A 20,480-nucleotide genomic window follows, 5' to 3' on the forward strand; every position below is an offset into this window, starting at 1 on the left:
CCCTGCCCAGTAGGTGGCTATATGGATGAAAAATGTGAATCATCAAAATCAAAAAAAAGAAGAATGTGAAAGTGAAGATTGACAGTAAAAATGACTTAAATATTGATCTGTATCTCACCCACACTTATCATATAGCTTCTGAAGATATGGATTTAACCACTGGAGCTTCAAAATTTTGGTACCCATTCACTTATTTTTGGGTGAACTATCCCTTTAAGAATGAAGCAGGAAATATACTATGGCCCTCATTCTCAAAACTTGAGCAGAATCTTTTTGTTCATAAGCTATTCTTACTTAAATTGTCACATTGAATTGAATGCACATTTAATTGAATGTGAATTGAGGGCATTAACAGTGTTAAAGTGTTAAAGGCACAGCAACAAAAAAAACCAAAAAAATAGGCTGTTTATTTGTATGGGTCAGAAAGAGAGATGAAACTGCTTATATAAAACTAAATTAGAGGATATTCACATAGTGCATAGTGCAACAAATGGAATGGAATGCAATGCAGGCGTCTCTTGAGAGTTTTTAAATGTTGAAGTCACTGTGCTCATGCGCAGGATGCTGAATGGTCAGAGATGTCCATCTAGCGCTTGTTTACATTGAAAAACAGTGCAGATGAATGCAAAACTGAGTCCTGTGTGAAAGGTTCCATTAGACTGTTTTGGGCAAAAGAAAATGTACTAGCCTAAATTTTAATATATATAAAGAAGATTAAGCCTATGAAATGACCCCTTTAAGAAGCGCCATTCAGAAGGTGCTTCTTTCAGCACGCACAGGCAAACAAATGTTTTCAGTGTCCGAGAAAGTCTTGCCCTGAGCTGCTCATCTGTCATATTGAGAGTGTGACAGTCAATGCACCTGTTCCTGCAGACTGGCCCTTTGTGAAAAAGCCTTGGCTGAATATCTGGACACCAAGCGCCTGGCCTTTCCGCGTTTTTACTTTATCTCCTCAGCTGACCTTCTGGATATCCTGTCCAATGGTACTGATCCCCACCAGGTACAGCACATGGACTTACAGACACCAGTCCTTATCATTGTGTTGTGATATCTGTCTGTTTTTGTGCCTAATGTTTTCTCCATTGAAGGGAGAGTTCACCCAAAAAATTGTAATCCTCATGTTGTTCCAAACCCCTATGACATTATTTCTTCAATGGAACATAAAAAGAGATGTTGGGCAGAATGTGAGGCTCAGTCACCATCCACTTTCATTGCATCTTATTTCCATACAGTGAAATTAAATGGTGACTGAGACTGTGATGTCTAACATCATTCTGCATAACATTTCCTTTTGTGTTCCATGGAAGAAAGAAAGGGTTTGGAACAACATAAGAGTGAGTAAATTAAGATATAATTTTCATTTTGGGGTGAACTGAATTGAAGGCGTCTATAGCCAAAGGCCTAATTTGCCTTTTTCATACACTAGATGGCAGTGTTGACTGCTTACCAAGTTTTCTTAGAGTCAAATTTCAAAATGTTTGATATGTCATATTAGAACAAGCTTAACCAATATAACAGCTGTGCAGTGAAGCCTTCTTTTCTTCCCTTAGGTTCAGAGGCATCTGTCAAAGTTGTTTGACAATACAGCAAAGATGAAGTTTGAAACAGATGGGGAAGGCAACCCCACAAAGACAGGGCTTGGCATGTTCAGTAAAGAGGACGAGTATGTTCCTTTCAGTGAGCCTTGTGACTGTACTGGACAGGTAAAACCAGCCTTTGTTCCCATTTTACAAAGTCTTTGTCTTTGGGGTGGGATATTTTAACTTGTCTCAGTAAGAAACCACCAAGCAACCATCCAGAAAGCCTATGCAACCACATAGCAATGCCCTGGACACCACCCAAAACACACTAGCATTGTGTTGACAACTTTTGTACTTGCAAGCACCACTCACATTTTCTTAAAAAAAAAAAAAAAAAAAAAAAAGTAAAATCTAATTATGTTTACAGTGCCTGTATCCCATAACATAATTCTATGGATTACACCAAATTCTAGTCCTGCTTCTGAAAATCTACCTTCCTATAGAGTTTAGCATTAACACTACAACACATCTGCCTAGGAATTAGACAGGTGCATGCGTATTTTAAGTGGGACTAATGTACAATATAGGGCTGTTGGCAAACCCTCTTATCATACTCTCTTGTCAGAATGCTTAATGTGCGGAATTAAATGCTTGTGTAAAGCGGGCTGTGGTTATACAGGTTGAAGTGTGGCTGAATCGTGTTCTGGACATAATGCGTGCCACTGTACGTCATGAGATGACAGAGGCGGTCACCGCTTATGAAGAGAAGCCCAGAGAACAGTGGCTGTTTGACTACCCCGCTCAGGTATTTAACACCACTCTGCTATTGTCTCTGATGAATCAGACACTGACACAGTGCTTGTTAACATCCTTAGGCAGATTTTTCTCAGCATACGAGAATATTTATGAGAAGGAAGCAAATGTAATGTGTGCAATTTAAATATTGTGAGATATTTCTGGCAGTATTAATTCATAAGCCAGAGGGTAGGTCTGTATCAGCTTACAGAATGAAGGCTTATGAAGTCCTGTTTTTCTGATGTTGGAATTTGCCTAATAGTGATGGTGCAGCAGTGGCTGTGTTTATCATACATTTTTGATACAATGGGGTCCAAAAGTCTGCGACCACATAATATACAAAGTTTTAGGTTTTTGAATATTTTAAAACTACGAAACTTTGTGACGTAAAATGAAGACAAAATAATTAAGATAATTAAGTTTGTGACATTGATCTTAACTTCTTTGTACCAAGCACACAAGACACTTTATGAAACATGTATCAAGTATTTGAGAAATTGTCAAATAAGATGGATCATCAGTTTTTCCCAAATTTGTGGATGTTGCTGTTATCCATGCTGTTATTAATGCAACAGGTAATGTTTGGGCAAGGAGGAGGCAGGAACCGGCTGAACTGTTAACATAAAGTTTAATAAGAAACTCAACATTAAACAAACATAAACAAACACAGACACACATGCAACACAGCCATGTACGTCTCTCTCTCTCTCTCTTGAACTGGCGTTTCCGGCTGCCCCTTATCTCGCTCTCCTGCTGATCAGCTGATTCAGCACCAGCCGTGCATCATTACGGCCCGGCCACACCCTCCTCCTCGTCACACTCCTCCCCCTCCCGATTCAGGCTGGGGCACCACCGGTCTGACTAACTCCCCCCCATCTCTGGAGGGGAGACGCTACCCTTCTGGTCGTTCTGTCAGCCGGTGGTCCACCCTGCCTCCTGTGAACCTGGGGGAGAGATGAGGGGAGGCGTGGGGAGAGGGAAAGGGCGAGCGGAGAAACAGAGAGAGAGGAGAAAAAGAGAAGAACTTGCTCGCCGGCTCCCGGACGCGCTGTTGCCGGTCCTCAACTGTTCCTCCGCCCTCTAGCGGACGCCAGCTCGCTCCTCCCAGGTGGATGGAGCGAGTCCTCCGGCCCCTGGCAGATGGCTGCGGCTGCTCCCCTGGCGGATGGCAGAAATGAGGACTCCGTGACAGCGCATCCCTCCTCCCTCCCGTGTTTCGGCACCACTGTAACAGGTAATGGTTGGGCAAGGAGGAGGCAGGAACCGGCTGAACTGTCAACATAAAGTTTAATAAGAAACTCAACATTAAACAAACATAAACAAACACAGACACACATGCAATGCAGCCGTGAGCATCTCTCTCTCTCTCTAACTGGTGTCTCCGGCTGCCACTTATTTCGCTTTCCCACTGATCAGCTGATTCAGCGCTGGCCGTGCATCATCATGGCCCGGCCACACCCTCCTCCTCTTCACACAAATATTAAGATATTGTGAAACTAATGTTAATTTTTCAATTTACATTTAATTTAACTTTTCAGTCATTGTTATGCTGATAATATAATTTGTAATTAAAATATATTACTAGGGCTGGGTAAAAATATAAATTTTCCAATGCATCGCGATCTTCGTTTGAACCATCTCAGTATCGATTCTTTAATTCCAAGATCGCTCTTTCACTCTATGCAGCAACTCTTTGTAATGCAAGTGAATCACTCGCATGTGCAACCAAATCTCACGCTATACAACTAAAATGTCTATTATTAGGCACTGGCTAGTAAATGTTCAGATTTCACTCATCAGTGATTGAATAGTATAGTGGAGAAGTTATTAGAGCAGAGGTCCTTTCACTGCATGTTGAGAGTAAAAGTTTGGTTTGACTCGTTCTCTGTGTCCAAAGACAAGATCCACAGATCCATTTGTCATTGAATAATATTTCTTTTAGTACCCTTTCTGTTTTTTTTTTTGTTTTTGTTTTTTTTACAGTCAGTTGTTGATTAAAAACCAAAAAAAAAAAAAAAAAAAGACTCAAACATTTTCAAAAGCTAAAATGTAACCAATTTGATGAAAAACAAATGATAAAATATCATTTGTAAAATTAATATTTTCAAATTGTACCTAAAAGGGTTGCCTAGAAGGTTCCTTTATAATTAAGAACATTATCTGAGAGAGAATTTATTTTATATGTATGCAAAATGGACCTTGTAACAGAAATGTACCCATATGAATCGATATTGAATCAGGATCGGAATTTAATCGAATGTAGAGCTTGTGAATCGGAATCTAATCGAATCAGGAAATCTGTATCAATACCCAGCCCTATATATTACATTAGAAAAATTACGAATAGAACAATTTTCACTAGTGCACCCTGCTGAAACATCTCTTTTGTGTGTATTCTGAAAGGTCGCCCTAACCTGCACCCAGATCTGGTGGTCAACGGATGTAGGTATGGCATTCTTGAGATTGGAGGAGGGATATGAGAATGCAATGAAGGAATACTATAAAAAACAAGTGAGTCAGTTAAACACCCTCATCACCATGCTGATTGGCCAACTCACCCCTGGAGACAGGCAGAAAGTCATGACCATCTGTACCATTGACGTCCATGCGAGAGATGTGGTGGCCAAAGTAATTGCTCAAAAGGTACCGCCATTTGTCTCCATTTCTAAATGTCTTATTGTTATCTGCTCAATCCACTGCATTGAGAACGATTTTCTTCAGATGTCTGAAGATTAGTGAAACCCACGCATGCATTAGGCATCTCATGAAAAGAATATTCAATACTGACTCTATTCACACAATTTGCCTCTGTAATGAAAGTCTCAACGTGCTCTTATGTGATTGCTCATATTATGGTCTCACTTGAAGACCCACGGTTTAGTAGAATAGAAATCCTAATGACAGCTGCATAGAGTGGCTTCGAAATGGGAAAATGTTTTTATCCAGTTCAGGTGTTATATTTTCTTCCTGCTAATCCTTCATAATCATCTCACTCCTGTGGCACACATTAGCCAGACTCAGTTTGTGTTTCCGGCTCTCAGGTGGAGAACTCTCAGGCCTTTCTTTGGCTGTCTCAACTCCGCCACCGCTGGGACGAGAGAGAGAAGCACTGCTTTGCAAACATCTGTGACGCCCAGTTCCTCTATTCATATGAGTATCTGGGTAATACACCACGATTAGTCATCACGCCACTCACAGACAGGTGAGATGCCCTAGAAAAAAACGAAGAAAAAAAACAAACAGCTTTTGGAGTCTTTAACATACAGCTTACACTTACAGAGACTATTAAAAGATGAATTTAAATTCTGTCATCATGTACTCTCCTACATTTCAAAGCCATGTGATTTTCTTTCTTCCATGGAACACAAAAGAGGAAATTATGAAGAATTGATTGCATGCTCTTTTCCAATTTACAATTATGGAACTGGAGATTTCAAGCTTCAAAAATGACACAAAGGCACAATTAAAGTATCATAAAAGTGGTCCATACCTTCTGAAGTCATACGATAGCTTTGTGTGAGAAACAGACCAAAATTTACTGTAAATCAATATTCACTGATCCTCTTCCCCTCCAGCAAACTGTAAACTTGACTATAACTGCATCGTTGAGTTAGTGAGTTGAACTCGAGAACTGGATCGGTCCAATTTGTGAATGAATCATTCAGCACTTTTGTGAACCAGATCAACCAAATCATTGAAAACATTCCACTCTAAATAACGATTAATTCACGAATTGGACACTCGGTTGAGAGCTAGGGCAGATATCGAGATTTTCAGTGAATGGTAACTTAAACTTCTCAGAAGACTTAGAATATAGCTCACAAGTAGTTTGGACTACTTTTATGATACTTTTGTGGTGCTTTTGCATCCTTTTTGAAGCTTGAATGCTCCAGTCCCCACTCATTGTGGTTGCATGAAAAAGAGTGGCCAGTGCATTTGTCAAAACATCTTCTTTTGTGTTCCACAGAAGAAAGTAAGTCATACAGGCTAAAAATAACATGAGGGTGAGTCAATGATGACAATAAGTCCTAGATGCCCTTGTGCTCAAAGAAGACAGCAGGTTGCTTTAGGCAGGTTCATACGGATTTGTCTCGAGCAGTCTTTCCGCCTTTTGAAACAATAACAAAGCAGAGACTGTCCTGTTTGATAGTAAAATAAATGGCATTGTTTCTTCCTGAACATATGGTCAGTCTCTGAGTTCTGCAGTGCATTGCTGACAATGTCAGAGCTCTGTCTTTCATTCACACTGAAATTAGAGGATGCAAAACAAAAACAAAAATGGCACAGATGGCTCCATTAAGGTATAATGGGCTCTGAAAGTTATTAATGTGCATAGTTAGCTTATTTTTATTATTATAATTTTTTTTTTTTTTAAAGTCTTGTCAATTGTTTTTTCTAAAGTAACTTAAATAACTAATAGCATGGAGATTTGTCCATGAATATATACAGTATATATACAGAAACTTCACAAACATAAGCTATGCATGTTCCTGGATCAGTACCCCATGTTGTTTCAGAAAACTATTTAACCTTTTAAAGTTTATTCACTTGGAAGACACTTTTATCCAAAGCATTGAGGAATACATTTTTATCAGTCCCTGTGTTCTCTGGGAATCAAACCCATGACCTTAGCATTGCTAGCAGCATGTTCGATGAGTTAAGATACTGAAAGAGAAATCACAATACTATTAAAGGGACAGTACACCTAAAAAATGACAATTATGTCATAATTTACTCACCCTTATTTGTTCCAATCTTGTATGACTTTCTCTTGTCCGTGGAACACAAAAGAAGATGATAGGCAGAATGTTAGCCTCAACCACTCTTCACTTTCATTGCATCTTTTTTTCATACAATGAAAGTGAATGGTGACTGAGGCTAACTTCTGTCTTACATCTCCTTTTGTCTTCCATAGGGGAAAGAAAGATATACGGAATGGGAACAACATGATGGTGTGTAAATTATAACAGAAATTTCATTAAACAATCATATCAACAACCCTGACCTTGACCTAATACCCTCAGCCTTACTCTATTCCAAAAATCAGAGGACAATGATTGGTTGATAAAAAGGTTTTTCCAGGACCAGTGAAGGATTTTGATTCAGGAACAATTCCTATATATGTATGTCACGTGAAACGTAGTGCCATCCTCGCTTACTAATGCAAATGATCTTCACTGAAGGACTAAATGACCCCTTAAAGGGGTAAATGCTTGTCAAATAGCCTTATGTATACAAATAAAATGCAGTCATTATTTAAATGGGTCAGTCAGTAAAGATGCCCTATCTTTGGAATCAAAATCTGGTTGAATGTTGAATTTGTAGTAAAAAAAAATAAATAAATAAATTGTGCACCGTCTTCCAAAATCGAGCAGTTTGCTCAGGTTGAACCCATTGAATCACTGGTCACAACAACAGCTCACTTTAATGACAAGGCTTTATCCATGGGTAAATATTTGAATTTCTCTGTTTTTTAGAGATTGAACATTCGCGTGTGTGTTTGCGTGTGTTTGCTAAAATTGCTTTTTCTCTACCTAAACGCAGATGTTACATCACCCTGACCCAGTCACTGCATCTCGTCATGAGCGGAGCCCCAGCTGGTCCGGCTGGCACTGGGAAAACTGAGACCACCAAGGACCTGGGCCGAGCCCTCGGCATTATGGTCTACGTTTTCAACTGCTCGGAGCAGATGGACTACAAGGTGATGAGCACAGCTGTAGATGTGTTAGAAAATATCCCAGGGTGTTGGAATGAACTGACCTCGAGTGTACTACAGAAGCCACTTGGGTTTTCTTTTTTCAGGGTTTTCTTCTTTTCTTTCATTTTAGCCCTGATTACTTTATCTAAAACAACCTGTGTTAATAGAGCTGTGGCCTGCGGTTAGCATACATGTTGAGCTGGGATGCTCATATAGGTGACGCTAGTTTGAATCCTGCTTGTGTCAGTTCCCGATTCTGATCCCTCCTCATTTGTTTCATGTGCTTTCTCTCTTTGCCTACCAGACATATCTGTCAAAAAGGTCCGAGAAGTAGCCTGGCTAATAGTGCACATGCTCTGACACGCTGTGGATGAATTGTGTAAGATATTGAGACTTATTCTCAAATAATATATCTTGAATTTAGTTTTTTTTTAAGGGATGTACACGGTAACCATTTGTAATATTCAGATAACCATGAGGGTTCACGAACGGTTATTCGGTTATTTGTCTGGAATCAGGAATAAAGAATGTTTGTTGCAATGATATTTGTCAAACACTACTCAGAATAGCAGGGAATAAAGTCCATAGTGAAATAGGAGCCTAAATAGCACAATACATAGATTTTTAAATTCTAAAATCACCCTAACATTAAAGTCAAACAAAAATAATCAAACTATCTGCAACATAGTATTCTTGACCAACAGAAAATACATAATTGAAGTGCTAAACCTGATATGTGCTGTGACCAGGCAAGTTCACATTTCCTTAAAATGTGACAGCGTAAAAAGAGTGCTAGTATTACACTGATGTGGTTTATTAGCCTCTTCGGGATGCTTCGATTTTAGGCAGATAAGGTTGGATTTTTTTTACAGATAAGGTTAGTAACAAATTATCCCACTAAAATCATTTAGCATGTACAGTAAAAGGTTTATATCTTGTGGCTATACTGTACTTTTGAAATTGTGCATATTTTAGCATTTATGAACTAGCCCTATTGACTTTCATTGTAAGCCCCTTGCTGTAACCTGGATTTTTGCATTTTTAACCCTTTAAGCTCTGAGAGTATTTTTAAAGATTTCCTGTTTCGGTGACATACCCAAATTAAAGGCTTATAACTCGACAAATAAAAAAAAATTAAACAAAATTGACACAATTCAACAACGCAATCTAAAGTAATAGCATTATAAAAATTATTTATACTAGTGTACAAAAACATCTCCAAGTGTCCAAACTCCTCTCCAAACAAATAAAACATAATTGTACATAAGAACTAATTACACATGCGAACACAACGAGTAAATGTTTGCATAGCATGCAAACATGATTTTAGTAATGAGATTTCACAGAATTAGTGCCAGTTGAGTCCTTGAGTCTGTGTCATGTACTTGGCACCATCTCCTGGTGGCCATATGTAACAGTCACCAATCACATGTCTCTCTGCCCAAATATGGATGACTTTTTGCACCGATTTGAACCCAATCTGTTTGGTCTAGCTTTCTATGACGCTACATCATTTCCGATAATGTCATCTGATCGAGGAAAGCTAACGTGTTTTCAACCAGATTGCAAAATGCCAGAAAGCCAGATGTTGTGTGCACTGTGCACATTGTGCTTCGTGTCAATTATCTAATGATCTGTGCATCCGATTACCTTGTGTGTGGGCTCGTTTGAAAGATAATCGCCTCCTCTAAGTAATGGTATGTGAAATTTCACATATTTTAGTGAAGTTATAAGCAAAAATGCGGCATATAAGCAACACCTGTTCACATAAATATAAATGTCAAAGACATATACTTAGCTATTACTTGCTATATTTTTATCTGTGAGTAAAATAAATAGGCTGGTTGTATTCTATTCTTTGAGTACTTTCCAACAACAATTTCACATGGCTGTTTGATGAGTTTGATGCTTTGTTTTTTCTCCCCTTTTCTCCCCAATTTGGAATGCCCAATTCCCAATGTGCTCTAAGTCCTTGTGGTGGCGGAGGACGAATCTCAGTTTCCTCCACGTCTGAGACCGTCAATCCGCGCATCTTATCACGTGGCTTGTTGAGCGCGTTACCACGGAGACATAACGCGTTTGGAGGCTTCACACTATTCTCTGCAGCATCCACGCACAACTCACCACGTGCCCCACCAAGAGCAGGAACCACATTATAGTGACCACAAGGAGGTTACCCCATGTGACTCTACCCTCCCTGGCAACCGGGCCAATTTGGTTGCTTAGGGGACCTGGCTGGAGTCACTCAGCATGCCCTGGATTCGAACTCACGACTCCAGGGGTGGTAGTCAGTGTCTTTACTCACTGAGCTACCCAGGCCCCGAATTTGATATTTTTACTGATTACAATAATATGTACAGTGCAAAAATGTTCATACATTTTCAAAACGGAACACTTCTGATTTGTCTGCAGATTTCAGAGTTAATGTTCAGTTTTGGCCATAATGCCTACATGCATTGTAAAGTACAGCTTCGAAGCTTTCAAATGATACCTATTTTGTGTTGGTCAAGACTGTAGTTATGAATATTTTGACAGTAATGTTTTTCTTGCGGGCCCGCTAAGCTTAAAAGGTTAAATAAATGAGGGATATGTCAAAATTATTTTCTGTGAAATATCAACATTATGCCACACATGCTTTTAATTTAGCTAAACTTTTATTGAACCCAAAATATTCCTTCAGTAGTGTAGTAAAGGCATCTACCAGCAGGTGCTAACTTTCTTAAGCTAACCAGCCAAACCCTGACCACTTGTTTCTTATGCAGGCAACTTGAGTTTGATTTACGGCTTCTGTCATTTCTTGATCCCCTCCCATCTCTTCTACCTATAATTTTATGTCTCTTCCCTGATCATCCCTGTCTTTAAAATGGTGAAAAAGACCAAAAAAAGCTGCAAAAGGGCCAACAATAAAATAACAAAACAGCCAGGAACTGATTGTAATCAAGTTCACTGAGTTCACAGCAAGCTTCTAGCTTCCTGTGATTAATATTTATTTTTGTCTCAGTGCCTGCATTGCTATACACTTTTTGTTCCTCATCTGACTCTGTCCATCTTCTTATGAGCTATTTATTAAGTTGCACAGATCTGCCTTCTCCCACCATGGGGGCCAGCAGATTAGTGAGGCTCTGATGGATGGTTTATTTACCTCTGAAGCTGTCAACCTTAGTATTCCGGCCTCATCACTGCTTGCAGCCGTGTTTGCTGGAAGAGAAAAAAGCCATATAATGTGGTGGTCAATGGAGACGCAGTGTTAGTCTCCTCATCCGGCTTGTACCTGCCTGCTGAGATTGCTGCATTATTACTGGCTATGTCTCCCCACTGCAGAGAAAAGAGAGTGAGAGACAGAGAGTAAAAGATACGATTCTTTCCACTAGGGTTTAGGATCACAGACGCCCACAATCAATCCTCAGGTCAGCTCTCATCTGTGTCAGAGAGAACTCTTCCTGCTTTGGAAAGCTCCACTTGTCTCCAGTCCACTAAAAAATAAAGGGTGTGCTGGTTACTCAGCTGGTGATTGTGGAATTGTAAATGCTATTCATCCACCCAGAAAATGTCAGTTTAGCATTTGTTGTTCTTTATAAGCTTGAATCTCATTAAACCAGTGAGCATGTTTCCAGAAAACAAAAGATGTACCGCATAATTTTGCATTGCATTCTAGTTTTTTTTCTTGGGCTTAATGCATTCCATTGATGTGCTCATCAGGGTTGGGCACAATTCATATCTGAAGAATCGGCCACCCTTTCAATTCATGAGAATCAGAATGACAGGAAAGGAATTTACTTTATTGCAATTCAAAGAAATTAAACACAATCAAACAAAGGTTTACTCTTAAAACAATTAACATATCCAGTAAAACTGTTTTTAATTTTGACATACAGCACCACAGAGAATGTCCAGCACATTTTTTTTTTTTTTTTTTACAATTATTATTATTTAATTTTTGTAATAAATAAATATTTTCAAAATTTCAAAATTTGTTAAATTGGAGCATTCTAGAAAATAAAGTGTTGCTCAACCACATTCCATAAATGTTAATTTATTACATACAATTAGTTAACGTTGTTACAATCTACATAGTTAACATAGTTTACTACTATATGAAGCTATGTAACTATGTATTATGCTTTTATAGCACTGAAGATATGTAAAAAAATTTAATAGCATTTTGAATATTTTTAATTTTTTTTACATTTAAAGTTGTATACATGTACATTTACATTAGTTAATGCATTATTAACTAGCAATAAAAAAAGCATTTTGAAAAATTTACATTCACCAAGATTAATAAATGCTGTAAAAAATCATTGTTCATTGTTAGTTCATGATACTTAATTCATTTACTAATTATAGCAAATAGATCCTTATTCTATAGTTTTACCATATCTTCTAATGTTTCTTGAGCTACCCCGTTGTGTGTATGGTAACATGATTAAGGGTTGTTTATACTGAACAATCTAAAGTTTTATTAAAATCTACTCTTACTGTACAGTTGTTATATGAATTCCTTTGAATTTCATTCTATTTTAACACTACTTCCTTAAATTCAAATTCAAAATACAATCCAATTCAAATTTAATTCTGAATGGTGCACAACCCTGGTACTCATAACTCTCTTTTTCCCTCTCTCTTTCCCTCTCTCTTGTTCTCATCGGTTTTCTTGCTCAATCCATCTTTCTCAGTCTTGTGGCAACATCTACAAAGGCCTGGCACAAACAGGAGCCTGGGGCTGCTTTGACGAGTTTAACAGGATATCTGTGGAGGTGCTTTCTGTGGTGGCTGTGCAGGTGATTGAGTTATCAACTCTGAGGAGCATCATGACACATTTATGTATAAGCAGTTTTGATTTGCTGGCCAAATTTATACTTGGAATTTCACAGTCGATCAAACTCAAAGCTTATAATTCTTGAAAGAGGACTTGATAAAATTTTAGGCTATAAATAAAGATGCAATGCAGCAGTAGAACACTAAGTGAGGAAATAGTGTGTACAATTCTGCCTTTATGATTCATTCAAAAATTACATCAGCTGCTAATGTGCTGCATCATCTCATAATGTCCTGGCATCTGGCATTTGCCGTTGAGCTTTCATGCATTTCAATTCACACAGGGTTCGCTGGGAAGTAGCATTTAAATCAAGCACCAAAAAAAGACAATATGTACTGCAAATGAATTATTTTCATAACGCCTGCAGACATAATTTACTCACAATGGCAATTATGTTGATGGCCATGGATATAAAAGAGTTTGAGGTGTAGCTGCTCATTTATCTATAGAGACATTTTCATGCAAGACAATGCGACAGGTTTTAAAGGGGAAGTTCACCCTAAAATGAAAAGTCTGTCATTTTACTCTCCCTCATGTCATAACAAACACATAAGACTTTCTTTCTACCATGGAACACAAAAGGTGAATTTTGGAAGAATACCCTGGCCACTCTTTTCCATGTAATGAAAGTGAATGAGGGCTCGGGCTGTCAAGCTCCAAAATGACCAAAAAGCATCTTTAAAATATCATAACAGTGGTCCATATTACTTCTGTGCTATATTCCAAGTCTTCTAAAGACTTTCGATAGGTTTGTGTGATGAGTAGACTGGAATTTAAATCGTTATTCACTGATAATCTTCCCAACTAGTTATCTGTAAACCGCTGTGACTGGATCATTGAGTTAGTAATTTAAACTTGAGAACTAGATCAGTGGTAAATGAATCATTCAGACTTTTGTGAACTGGATCAACTGATTCATAGAAAAGATCAGACTCAAAATAACTATTCCTTCATGAATTGGACATCGCTACTTCTCTCATGAATGCACAAAGGAAACCTACAGTATGTTTGAGGTCAAGAATTTTAGTGAATCATTCATGAAATTTTGGTCTTTTTCCCACACAAAGCTATCATTTGATTTCAGAAGAAATGGAATATAGCACACAAGTCATACTGACCACTTTTATGATACTTTAATGGTGCTTTTTTTTTTTTTTTTTTTTTTTTTTCATTTTGGAGCTTGACAGACCTAGTCCTCATTCATTTTCATTTTATGGAAAAAAGTGTTCAGGATAAAAATCAACCTTTTGTGTACCAAGGGTGAAAAAAGTTATATGGGTTTGGAATGGTATAAAGGTGAGTAAATAACTATAGAATTTGGATTTTTGGGTGAAAGATTCCTTTAATGGCCCATCCATAAAACTATATACTCAGTTCTTTGAAAGAGAAAAACAGTCTTTCCTAAAGTGTCAGAACACTGAATAGGCGTTTCACTCCTGTGATAAAAAATTAATTACTTTTTTTTTGTAGTGTTTTCAGAGAGCAGCTGTCACAAAGAACAATTTACAGTGAATCGGAACATCAGAGTAATGATACTGAGGCATTTATCAGGTGCTCTTATAAGCTGTCTGACAGTAAGTGCCAGCCATTTAGCAGTGGAGAGTTTGATAATCCATTTTAAGTAGGAGGATATTTGGTTGGGATACACTCCATTGAAATTTTATTCTCACAAAGACAGATAGAACCAATTTTCTATTTGATTAAGCTAAAACAAACAGGAGGGCCTCCAGACGTATTAATATTGAGACAAATTAGCCATGCTCATCCTTTTACCTCACCACAGCTCACAATGGGTGGGGAAACAGATTTGCTGAAGAGTGTCCCTTAATATGAGGCACTTTGTTTTCATTTTAAATATTGCCAGCAAGGAGACACAGATTGTTAACACAGGCAATTAGGTTAATATTTCTCAACAGATTTGTGAAATTCCACTAAAATTTGCTTAAAGGGATAGTTCACCCAAAAATGAAAATTCTCTCATCATTTACTCACCCTTATGCTATCCCAGATGTGTATGACTTTCTTTCTTCTGCTGAACACAAACAGATATTTTTAGAAGAATATTTCAGCCCTAAAGGTCCATACAATATCATACTTTCAAGCTCCAAAAATCACATAAAGGCAGCATGAATGTAATCCACATGACTCCAGTGGTTAAATCTTCAGAAGTGATATGATAGGTGTGGGTGAGAAACAGATCAATATTTAAGTATGTTTTTACCATAAATTGTTCTCCCTGCCCAGTAGGTGGCGATATACACGACAAATGCAAATCATCAAAAACAAGAGAAGAAGAATATTAAAGTGAAAGTGGAGATTTATAGTAAAAAATACTTAAATATTGGTCTGTTTCTCACCCACACCTATTATATTGCTTTTGAAGAGATAGATTTAACAACTGGAGTCTTATGGATTACTTTTATGCTGCCTTTATGTCCTTTTGGAGCTCAGAAATTTTGACACCCATTTACTTGCATTGTGAGGACCTATAGAGCTGAAATATCCTTCTAAAAATCTTTTTTGTTCAGCAGAAGAAAGAAAGTCATACACATCTGGGATGGCATGATTGTGAGTAAATGATGGGAGGATTTTCCTTTTTTGGTGAACTGTCCCTTTAAGTCACCCTGTCAAATTCCTTTAAAGCAAAGCTCAACCCAAATGCTTCATTCCACTGCTGTTTCAGCTGGTCTTAATGCATGCCTTTTGCTTGGCTTGTCAGCTCTACTATAGAACAATATGTCAAATTCATGAAGGCAGTGAATAATCTGGGATTTGGAGTTTGCACAAGGCCCTGGCAAAGTAAAGCCTTATATCTTATTCCATCAGCTCCCAGCAATATGTGACTCATGCTTACTGTTAAATGTCACTGTTTATCTGATACAAGGCTGAACACTATCAGAATGTGTCTTCAGTGCTGTGAGGGTCGTTGTTTTGCAGACACCAAACTGATGTCCACACCCTGGTAGATAGGATGTGGTGTTAGAATGTAATTAGATCTTATTTTGTATAAGATATTCAGTTAAAAGCATAACCATGCCTATATCCTGATCTGTAAATGCAATGGAGTGTTCTTTGTGTTACAGTGCTTAATCTCTGCATATACATTTCCGATATAAAATATTTGTTCAGACTGTCAAGCTTCAAAATCACAAAAGAGCACTGTAAATGTGATCCATATGACTTGTGCACTATATTTCAAGTTGTCTGAAGCCTGATAACTTTGTGATTTGGCCATTTAAAATTTTTATAAGAAGACGTCTCATTTACGGTGTGCTATACATAACCATACAAAGCAAATAGTTGAGTTATAGAGTGCCCACTTTTTCAGTGCCGTTGGTTCTGGAAGTCTTTTCTCCAATTCATTGTCTCTATTAGATTTCAGAAAAATCTTCAATATAGAGTTCTAGGCTATTACAAACAAGCAAAAAGTAATTACATTCATTAAAAAAGACTAAAGTACAATGAAGGTATGAAGTACAAATCCCTTGAAACATTTGAAACATTGCAAATGATAATGGCTGTACAATATTTAATTATTGAATCATTAATTAAAAGTATAAAACAATATATTTTCATTTAATGAAAATACACTCACTGAGAACTTTATTAGAAACACTATGGTCCTAATAAAGGGCCAAACGTGGTCTTCTGCTGTTGTAGTCCATTCTCATTAAGGTTTGACGGGTTGTGCATTCTGAGATGCTATTCTGCTCACTAGAATAGTACAGAGAGATTACCTGAGTTACCATAGCATTTCTGTCAGCTCGAGTCTGGCCATTCTCCGTAGACCTCTCTCATCAACAAGGCCGCTCACTAGATGTTTTTTTGGTTTTTGGCACCATTCTGAGCAAATTGAGACTGTTGTGTGTGAAAATCCCAAGAGCTCAATAGTTACAGAAATACTCAAACCAGCCCATCTGGCACCAACAATCAGGTCAATCAATGAGATCAAATTTTTTCACCATTCTGATGGTTGATGTGAACATTAACTGAAGCTCCTGACCTGTAGATTATTTTATGCATTGCACTGCTGCCACACAATTGGATGATTAGATAATCACATGAATAAGTAGGTGTACAGGTGTTCCTAATAAAGTGCTCAGTGAGTCTATATACAGATATAAAAGTTGCTTGAGAGTGTAGGGAGATCGACTCAATTTGCAATGCTTCATGGGAGTTGGCAATCACTGCTGAGCTCTTTTTTATGATTTCCATTTTCATGTTAACCATGACTATATTCTGATTGGTGCAGCTCTCTTCAGAATTATGGGTAGAGTAGTTGTTTACCGGTAATTCGGCTATTAATCGTGTTTTTTAATGTTTGAAATCACACTAGCTTCTACAGAAATATATATCATCACTTAAGACTCTAAGAGCTCATTGTAGGTCTGTCATGAACATTTTTATGTTTAAGAAAATGAATGGGATTACTTCAAGATCTGTACTGTTCTCTTCTATGGTGCTGTTGTTTTATTCTCACTTTTTAATTGGCTTTTTAGAGCACCAAGTGAAAATAGCAAATATTCAGTGCCATTTACATTTAAATTGTGAATGGATGGTCCATTAGGTCAAAAGTATTCAAGATGCTATTCGAGACAAGAAGAAGAGGTTTAACTTCATGGGCGAGGATGTAAACCTGGTCCCTTCAGTGGGCATCTTTATCACTATGAACCCCGGCTACGCAGGCAGGACTGAGCTACCGGAAAACCTCAAGGCTCTCTTTAGGTACGCTTTGGATTTGCATTTCATTAGGTGGCGTTTGGTCTTAGAGGGGTATTTAGCTGTTTTTAGATATCCAAACCTGTTTATAAGGAGATTGGATGCCAATTTTGCTTATTTAGAACAGAGATTTCGAAGTTTAAAATTAAAAATGTAAATATTACTATTTACATTTTAAACTATAGTGTTTTCATATTAGATTGGAATTTTTATCTGGATAGTCAGCATCCATAAACAAACATTTTTATATGACCAACTGCTAAAAAATAGTAGTCTACATACATAATACTCACTGTATTTGAAATGCCGGGCTTTTCAAAACTTGTACCATTGCATTTGTGTTCCTATGACAACTGTAGGCCATGCGCGATGGTGGTGCCAGACTTTGAGCTCATCTGTGAGATCATGTTGGTAGCCGAGGGCTTCATCGAGGCTCGACTTTTGGCCAGGAAGTTCATCACTCTCTATCAGCTCTGCAAGGAGTTGCTCTCTAAACAGGTTCAACATTCTTTAAGCTGAATAGTCTTCAAAAATCAGTCCTATCAATTTATAATTTCCAAGAACATGAAGACTAACTTGGCAAGATTGCAGTGAAATTTGTATCATTGCTCTAAAGGCCGACATAGTAACATGGTTCAACCAATGGCATGAGTTTTAGACGTGGCTATCTGAAAACAGTTATTAATTGTGAATTTCTGTTTGTTGCAGAAATTACACACTTGACCTTTCAGTTTTTCTTATATAATGTTGTATAGCATTTTATAGAGCTGTGTTTCATATAAAGACTTTAGCTCTCTTTTAGTGAGAGCAATTTTTCTACTGGTTTGGGGAATGTTTATCTGTCATCAGGACTTTATTCGATTGCAGTGGTATGAGACACCCAATTGTTTTCTAATAAAAATGCTGTCAATCCCACTATCTTATTGCCATTGCTCTATAAATTGTTTTTAGGTATATCTGATACAGACTGTGAAATATGTGAATGAAATGAAAAATTAAAGCTGGCTGAATCAATTATTATTAAATAGCGTGTAATAGTATTGCACCTGCAATAGTTCCAGTTTATTTGACTCTTAGTCTCACTGTTTGTCTTCCTCTTCTTCTTTCTTGCTGTGCTTGTTTTTCTTCTGTATTGCTTCTCAGGATCACTATGACTGGGGACTGCGGGCCATTAAATCAGTACTAGTGGTGGCTGGTTCTCTGAAGAGAGGGGACCCGGACAGACCGGAGGACCAGGTGCTGATGAGAGCCCTTAGAGACTTCAATGTCCCCAAGATCGTGACCGATGACATGCCTGTCTTTATGGGCCTCATTGTGGACCTCTTCCCGGCTCTAGACGTGCCCCGCAAAAGGGACATGGACTTTGAGAAATTTGTTAAGCAGTCTGTGTTGGACCTCAAACTGCAGGCAGAGGACAACTTTGTGTTAAAGGTAAATGTGGGGGAAAGATATGTAATTCGTAAGAAATCACAGCATGGCTTGATATTTGTGGTTTCCACAGTCAAGGAAAACCTGGAAATGTCAGGAAATTCTTAATTGGGGTTTTCAGGCCTGGGAAAGTCATGGAAATTAATAAAATCTTAAAAGTATCTGTAGTGTATATGCATTTTCTTGTTACGCTCTGTTCTAAAATATGGGCTATATAGTATATTGCTCTTATGTAGAGGTATCTTTGCTACATACTGATCAATCCATGATTGAAAGGAAGTCCAGAGCATCTCTGAGGTTCATCAGGACTCAAAGAAGTTATTGACTCAACCACTACAGCCCTGATTGGGCCATTTTTTCTTCTGTTGCACATTATCTTCCTTTTAGAGCCATAAACCTGCTGTTGTGTTTGAAGCAAATAGACATTAGTGTCAAAGCAGTCTGAAAGTGGATATATTGGACAAATCTAAGATAGCAGGAATTACAGTGTAATAGTGCCTCAGGTGCCGGAGCAGGGCTCTAATTTTCTGCATTAGGCCGAAGTCTAGATATCAACCACTTCTTTCACCAGAGCCAGGGGAAATAAGTGCAATCTCAGACAGGTCAAAGAGCCAGAGAAACAACATAACAGCACTCCATCAATCAAGGCCCGGCTCTCAGCGATGTATGTAACCCTCGCCACAGCACGAGAGGAGACACGCATCTGACTGAAGACCGCCGGGTCAATGGGATGAGTCCTGTCTGACCGGCCAAACCGCGAGTCGCATCTGGTTTTTGATTTGTTAGAGGGCAGGTGCGGCGAAGAAACGGAGAAGTGTCTGCTTAAGTGGTAGTCTGCCATTAGCCGTGGCCCCTGATATACATCAGATCAAAGCGTCAATCAGCAGACCTTCTGAGATGCCAAAGCAGCTCTGAAGAACCCAACGGGGAGTGCCATCAGTGCCATTGATTGAACATACCATCAGTTTCCAGAGGGAAATCTCTCTCTTTTTCTCCTCTTCACACTCAGAGTGAAGGGACTCTCTGTTTAAATGTTTAGTGTTCTCATAGTGCTCCAGAAATGATCTAACTGACCCTTCGCTAAGCCCTGCCTTCAAAGCGTTTCTGATCTCAGCAACTGTCAGTGTCCCCTTTTCTCTGACAAGCGTTTGCTTTTTTCTAACAAGAGTCTACGGAAGTAATATGTGTTTGAGTAGTTTTAAGTGAAATTTTATTGAAATTATCCAAAAAAAAAAACAAACAAAAAAAAAACAAATAAAAAACCATTGTTGCCTGGTCACTTGTAGTAGTAACACAAGGTACCTAGAGAGGATACACGCAGTGTTTTTTCTTTATATAACATATACGTATAACATCAGCAAGGACACCTACATTTTCTTCAAGGTAAATTAAAGCTAATAACAATGTTAATTCGTTAATGTACTGATTCAGGTCTTAGTAAAGGTGATAGTAAATAAAGAGTTTATAGCATCAGAGTGAGTGTGTTATGAGATGTAATGAG

At 38.1% G+C, this 20,480-nt stretch overlaps 1 protein-coding gene across 1 annotated transcript in view; it reads left to right on the forward strand.

Annotated features, from left to right (window-relative positions):
- The window catches only part of LOC127423383 (dynein axonemal heavy chain 9-like), a 188,103-nt gene that overhangs the window by 33,477 nt on the left and 134,146 nt on the right, over positions 1-20,480 (forward strand). The window contains exons 22-31 of the mRNA XM_051667636.1: positions 874-1,000; positions 1,551-1,703; positions 2,200-2,325; positions 4,719-4,958; positions 5,357-5,517; positions 7,860-8,016; positions 12,690-12,794; positions 17,400-17,557; positions 17,911-18,049; positions 18,695-18,982. Coding sequence (XP_051523596.1) covers positions 874-1,000; positions 1,551-1,703; positions 2,200-2,325; positions 4,719-4,958; positions 5,357-5,517; positions 7,860-8,016; positions 12,690-12,794; positions 17,400-17,557; positions 17,911-18,049; positions 18,695-18,982 — 1,654 coding nt within the window. The remainder of the gene's footprint in view (positions 1-873; positions 1,001-1,550; positions 1,704-2,199; positions 2,326-4,718; positions 4,959-5,356; positions 5,518-7,859; positions 8,017-12,689; positions 12,795-17,399; positions 17,558-17,910; positions 18,050-18,694; positions 18,983-20,480) is intronic.

This window comes from Myxocyprinus asiaticus, chromosome 32 (assembly GCF_019703515.2).
Source record: "Myxocyprinus asiaticus isolate MX2 ecotype Aquarium Trade chromosome 32, UBuf_Myxa_2, whole genome shotgun sequence".
Classification (NCBI taxonomy): domain Eukaryota; kingdom Metazoa; phylum Chordata; class Actinopteri; order Cypriniformes; family Catostomidae; genus Myxocyprinus; species Myxocyprinus asiaticus.